Raw genomic sequence first — 6,193 nt, 5'->3', positions numbered from 1 at the left:
CTGGTGGGGGGCCTTGGCCTGCGGGAGGGGGGCGGGCACTTGAGAGGTCACCATGGAATTTAGGAGGACGCGGTAGAGCCTGGACCCGAGAGTGGAGGTGTGGGAAGGGGCGTGGGGGCCGGCAGGGGGGGTGTGCAGGTCTCAGGGCTGAGATAGTGGAGTCCCATCAGGGGGAGCCCCGGGCAGGAGCGAGGTCGGCCTGTGGGCATCGGTGAGCTCATCTGGAACCATGTGGGAGGCCAAGGCCAGGCCTGGGGTGGCCCAGATTGGAGCTGGAGGAGAGGAGGAACAATTGGAGGAGGAAGCTGTGTCACCATCATGGAAAAGTGGGAGTCAGCTCCTGCGGGGGCGGGGGGGGGGGGGGGAGGGCCCCTGCTGAGAGGACTGGAGAAGGAGGCTGGAAGAGGGGAGGGGTGGGGGGGGGTGGGCGGAGGGAGGGACGAGGGGAAGGCCCATCCCTCCTCTCATCCTGCTGCTTGAACACCTGCCTCCCACACTGCATTTCAGAGGCAAAGTGGAACTCATGCGACTCATCTGTCCCCTTCCCAAGGAGCCAGAGACGGGTTGTATTTTTCAAAACATTTTAATAAAATTAACCAATAAATATTCTACACTGTGTAGGCTACCGGGACAAAGAGTGGAAACCAGAGGGCCATCTTTCCCACTGGGGCCCTCAGGTCCCCTCACAGAGAGAAGGGCTGTGCTCTGGGCTGGTTTGGGGCTGGGACTGCTGGCTGGGGAAGGGGAGTGATTCTGGACCAGGTGATCAGGGTTCTTACCATCCATCCCTCTTTGTTGGGGGAGCAGAGGAAGGGGAGGCCCCAAAAAGCAGAGCCCTGCTGGAGGCATCCCAGCATCCCCGGGAGTGAGCGGGGTGAGGGGAGAGCTAGCCTAGAAGGAAGGGGGAAGGGCAGTGGGGCAGGGAGCAGGGGCTGGGGGGCGGCTCTGGAAGCCCTTGGACCGTGGGCCGCTCACTCTCGGACATAGACCCTGGTGCACACGATATCATCCGCCGTCATGGTCTAAAAGGACGGAAGTCAGAAGTCATCGTTAACCTGGAAGGCCCCTGGTCCTGCTTCTAGATTCAGAATGGACAGGCAGGGGCTGGCCCCCAAAATGCCCTGGTGTCACGGGAGGGAGGACGGCATAGACCGCCCGGGGCTGTGTCCCACATACTCCTCCCCAAGCTGTGAGGACGGATTGCCCAGATGCCACCCTGCCGCCTCAGCCCACATGGCTTGCTCCACACGGGACACCATTGCACGGCCGCAGGGCAGCAGCCTGTGGGACAGGGACAGCTTAGTCCTTCCCCAGCACCGCCATCAGGAGGTGGGGAGGCCAGCTACGGTCGGTCTTGAACCTCCAGCGCCCTGCAGCGTCCCAGAAAAGCCCGAAGGTGGCACCGGGCTTGTGCTCAGCTGGGAGCAGCTTACCAGGACCAGCTCCCCGTCGTTGGTCAGCTCCCTGGTCCACGAGGTCTTGGGACCCTCTCCCTTCAAAAGCCTCTGCTCGCAGACCATTTTGTTCTCACTCTCCCATTTCACCAGGCTCTGCAGGAGAGAGGCCAGGTGGGCTGGGCCCGCAGCAGGGTGGGTGCCGCGAGAGGGGTTTGCTCCGCTGGGAGGATCCCAGAACACTCCGGAAAACGGCACGTGGTGAGGCGGGGCAGTGGAGGCCATGACCCCGAGGGACTCACCTTGCAGGGTCTCCCATCCACCGTCTGCTCCTCGAACTCCTCTCCGATCTTGAAGTTGATCTCCGTGGTGCGCACCGTGGTGGAGGTTTTGATGTAGAAAGTGTCTCCTTCCTGCTTGATCTCCACTGCCGGCTTGGATGCCGCCGCCACGGCGATCTTCCTCAGCATCACGTTCACCCTGCAGGGAGGTGCAGGCGCCCTCACTTCGGCCCAGTTCGCCTCACTTGCCGCCCTTGGTCCGCCCTGCTCGACACCCTCCGCTGGGGTGGACTCCACAGAGTCACCGTCTTCACCCCTGCCCAAGGGCAGGCCAGACCCGTCTTCACCCCTGCCCAAGGGCAGGACAGACCGGGGATCCCCAGCCAGGCCCCGCCACTCCCATCCAGGAAGTAGGGGCCACTTTCCTTCCTGCCGGACCCACCTCCCCTGTCTGGTGCTGGGTTGGCCTTCATGTGCCCAGTCTCTGTCCCTCCCCAAAGTGAGGAGCAGGGATTATCAGTGGGTGACGAGGAGGGGGGCGGCTGGTCCCCTCTTACAAATGGCCTGGGGAAGCCAGAGATTCTGCAGTGAGATCCACTCGGCCCTGACATCCACGTGGCTCGGCCTCTCTGGCAGGCCAGGTGACTCTGGGCAGGTGACGGAACCTTTCTGGGCCTCGGGTTCCTCAAGCATAAAGTGGAGCCCACAGCATGGGTGACGTGTGCAGGACTTAGCACACGCGGCACTGGGTACACCTTCCAGCTTTCAGGAAACAGGAGCTCTTATTATTATTTTTACTGAAAAAAGGAAGTCGAAGAAAAACCCAGAGCTTTTTCTGCCAGAGCTCACCTGCCCTCCTGGCTCCTCTCCCCTGGCAGGATGGAAAGGGACACTGCCCCCCCTCCCCCCCATATGTTCCTTACTCTAGGATCGTCCTGACCTCAGTGGTCAGGTTTTCTCGTTCAGCCTCTGTGGACTCAGAGTCCCTGTGCCTGCCCCCCACAACCTTCCCCACACTGGACCCCTTCTCTTTGCTCCCCAGTCTCTAAGAAGGGTGGCGAAGCCAGGAGACAGCATCTGTCCCAGGAAGAAAAGCAGGCAGGGAGGCCTACCTGGCAGGGGCGTGTCTGAGCATCACCCCGCTTCCCCTGCTGGGCGCCCCCACCCTGACCTGGAGCAGAGACCTTCAGGGAAGCAAGGGGTGGGGATCTGGGGAGCCAAGCAGGGTTGGGTCAGGGAAGCCGAGCTCCCTGGCCCTCCTACAGACCTGGGTTCCTACAGAAACAAATCCTCTTTCCCCTTGGCACCAAAGCAGACCTGCTCTGTTCCAGAAAGGGACAGGGAGAGCGGATGGACTCCCCCAGGGGTCCCAGGAGCCCCCTTATTGGCTGTTGGGAGAAATGACCGAGGTCCCCGGGCCCGGTCACCTTGGTAGAGGAGGCCCATCCCACCCTGTCTCCACCGTGTTGCCCCCTGAAAGTCCAGCTCACCGTCTGACAACCATCTTCCCCGTTACAGGAACAGAATCCGCTCACACAGCCCGCCTACCATAGTGGATGGGACACGTATCCCCCAACACCACCTGGGCATGGCTCACCAGGAAAGGGATCCTTGACTGGGGCAGAGGGGGCAGGGAGGGGCCGAGGTTCCTGCAGAGGCAAGGCTGGGCGAGGCCGGGCTCGCAGGAGACCCCGCTCCAGCCAGGGCTGTTTGTCTAACGGGTCTGTTTTCAATCTGCCCCCAGCAGGGCCTGAAGAGGGCACGTGGCTCTGAGAGACCCTGCAGGGAGGACAAACAGACCACAGACAGACAGACCACAGGGTTGGGCTTGGGCTCTTAGTCTCCAGCTGGGCCTGTGGGTGTGTGCCCGGCCACCTCGGGCCTCATCCACTGGGGACAGGGGCCAGAATCCAGACAAGGGGAGGGAACGCATCTAGGCTTTCTGAAGGGAGAGTCTTCATTTTGGTTTTTAGTTTCAGCGAGGGCAGAGTGGGGAAGAAGGGAGACATGCCTCGAAGGAGTGCTGGGGTTAGGGGGCAAGAGCTAATGGCCAGGCGTGATGGAAACAGCGTTCCAGACTCTTCGGAGGTCCAGACTCACCCACACACAAGTGCCCCCCCACTCCCCCTACCCAACCGGGGTCACTGTGTTCAGTCTAGAAATGGATGGCATGCTTACCCGCAGGCCGCAGGGCTCCCAGGTGGCGGCTTCCCAAATGCTCCCCTTCCCAGAGCCCCCTCCCAGCAGCCTGGGCTGGGGCAGCTCCCCACACACCTCAGGGCACCCAGGAGTTGGGAAACGCAGTGAGACTAGCCTCCACTCCCCCCACCTTTAACCCACACACCCGGCAGGGCTGCGGGTGGGGGGGGGGTCTCAGGGGAGGGAGGGAGAAGAGAGCCCGCAGTTTTTCGGGAATGGGGGGCTGGGGTTTCACACGAAGCCATTTGTTGAAATCTAAGAAAGTGATAATTATGCAGAGACTTGGGCCTCTGGAGCTGCCCGCCTAGGGAAGCATTAGTCTCACGGATGGAGGGCGGGGGCGCAGAGTGGAACGCGCTGAAGCGGGAGGCCGTGCGGGGACTGGGCTACTGGCCGCCGCGGGGGGCCAGGGGCGAAGAGGCGGCAAGGTCTCGGAGGGGCTCCCCTGCCCCACCCCCGGGGACACCGACCTCGTGCTTTCTACTCGATCCACAGGCTGGTCGCTCAGGACCTTTAGGTCCCGGCCCTGAGCCCCCGACCCAGGCGCTCGGCCCCCTTGCTCGGGGACGCCGACGCCCAACCTCCCCCGCCCGGATCCCCGCCCTCCTTTCTTTCCCGTGCCCACCTCGAGGCCCCGGGCGCCCGAAAATCTCCTTACCCAGCACTTTGAGCAAATCCTCGAAGTTTTCCGATCGGATGATCTTCCAGCTGCCGGAGAAGTTGGGCATGATGCTTTGGTCGGAGCACTGGACGCCGAGTCTTTTCGTCAAGAGAGATGTCGCCGTCGCCTGGTCGTGAGACTCGAGAGCCAGGACACGTCCCAGGACAACCCCGGAGCTGGCTTGGGCTCCCGCGCGGGCAGCTTTTATACCCTGCGCCGGGCCCGCCCCTGCTCGAGAGAGAGAGAGAGAGAGAGAGAGAGAGAGAGAGAGAGAGAGAGAGAGAGAGATGGCTCCGCCTCCCGCCCCACCCCCCACCCCACCTGGGGGGCCCTGAGCCCCGGCTCCCCGGCCTCTGGATCTGGCCCCGGGGCCGGGTGCAGGGCTCGCCGGCCCGAGACAGCTGGCTCCCGCGCCAGGGGTGTCTGGGGAGGCGACACGGGCCGAGCGCTCGGCTTGGGCTCTCAGCCGGGAGGAGGGGGCGCCAGGCCCGGGGCGCAGATACCCAGGTCTCACGTCCTGCAGCGCGAGCCCCAGGGTCACGTCTCGCTCGGTCCCCACCTGACTCGGTGCGCTCGGCCCCGTGGCGCCCGGCACCCGGCGGCACTACCAGCGGGCGAACCTCGCTCCGAGCCGGAGTTGCGGAAGACGAGGCGGCGGGGCTCGGCTCCACTGGGGCCCAATTGGGTCCGGGGCGGCCGCCCCGAGCTCAGAGACCTGCGGGGGAGGCCAGGGGCTGCGGGGCCGGGCACCCGAATGAGGCAACGGCGCCCCCTGCCGGAGCGGCTGCAGGGGGCTGGGAGGGGCGCCCCCCGCCCCCCCCCCCCCCAACAGGCCGGTCTCCCCAGGGTTTAGGGCTGCGGCAGTGCGGGGGGCCTCTGGGGACCCTGGAAGCTGGCGCGGGGGAGACTCCCACCTCTTCAGGGGTTGGGCGGGCATCGAAGGGTTAAGCAGGAGCCGCGGGCGCGAGTCTGGGGAGGGCAGAGGTCACAGCCAATCACTTGACACGAGCTCTTTATTAAGGCGGTTTCTGCGTCTCCCGGCTCCCCGGACCCCCCGGGGATCGCAGCCGGCGGCGACGGGGAGGGGAGGCGGGGACCGAGGCGCGGAGCCCCGGCGCGCCGCGCTGCCACCCAGGTTGGAGGGAGACTGGGTGCCCCGGGAAGGGGGTGGAGCGGGGTCTCAGGTGTCACCGCCGTGCGCAGTTCAACGGGCGGAAGGAGAGGCCGCCCCCCCCCCCCCCCCCTGCCAGCAGCTTCGGAGCGGGACATCAAAGGAGGGGGCCGGGCCCGGCTCCCCGCGGAGACCCCTGCGGGGCGGGCTGGGGGGGGCCTGACCCAAATGGAGGTCCGGCCGGGAGCCCCGAGGCCGCCAACGGTAGAGCCGCGGAGGCGGACGGCCCGGCGGGCGCCCAGGACTGCGGCCCGCTTCCCTTGGCGAAAGCGCGCACGTGGCCCCGCGGCCCGCCGCGCGCCGCACCCAGGCCCCGCTCCAGGCCCCTCGCGAGGAAAAGCCCCACATCTGGTCCCAGCGCTGGCCCCTCCCTGCCAGCGTGTCCGTGGGAGGGGCAGAGGACAGGCTCACTGGGACTCGGAACCCTTCTTCTTAGGGCCCTGGACCGGCCAAGAGGGTTGGGGGCCTTGGCTGGGGAGGAGGCCGG

At 65.4% G+C, this 6,193-nt stretch overlaps 1 protein-coding gene across 4 annotated transcripts; it reads right to left on the bottom strand.

Moving 5' to 3' along the window:
* Positions 1-562: 562 nt before the first annotated feature.
* On the bottom strand, positions 563-5,761 carry CRABP2 (cellular retinoic acid binding protein 2). 4 transcript variants are annotated; one of them, XM_042925074.1, is made up of 6 exons: positions 5,450-5,761; positions 5,095-5,269; positions 4,533-4,763; positions 1,697-1,875; positions 1,434-1,550; positions 564-1,022 (listed from the first exon to the last, which is right to left on the bottom strand). In XM_042925074.1, the coding sequence occupies exons 3-6, from the start codon at positions 4,600-4,602 to the stop codon at positions 972-974; spliced, it is 417 nt and encodes a 138-aa protein (XP_042781008.1). In that variant the 5' UTR covers positions 4,603-4,763; positions 5,095-5,269; positions 5,450-5,761; the 3' UTR covers positions 564-971. The 4 variants fall into 4 exon arrangements, with proteins under 4 accessions (XP_042781011.1, XP_042781008.1, XP_042781009.1 ...); XM_042925075.1 differs by having other exon boundaries at positions 5,095-5,250; XM_042925076.1 differs by lacking the exon at positions 5,095-5,269.
* Positions 5,762-6,193: the final 432 nt, after the last annotated feature.

This window comes from Panthera leo, chromosome F3, assembly GCF_018350215.1.
Source record: "Panthera leo isolate Ple1 chromosome F3, P.leo_Ple1_pat1.1, whole genome shotgun sequence".
Lineage (NCBI taxonomy): Eukaryota > Metazoa > Chordata > Mammalia > Carnivora > Felidae > Panthera > Panthera leo.
Note: the sequence above shows the minus strand (reverse complement) of the source record. Positions and strands in the feature narration are given on the sequence as shown.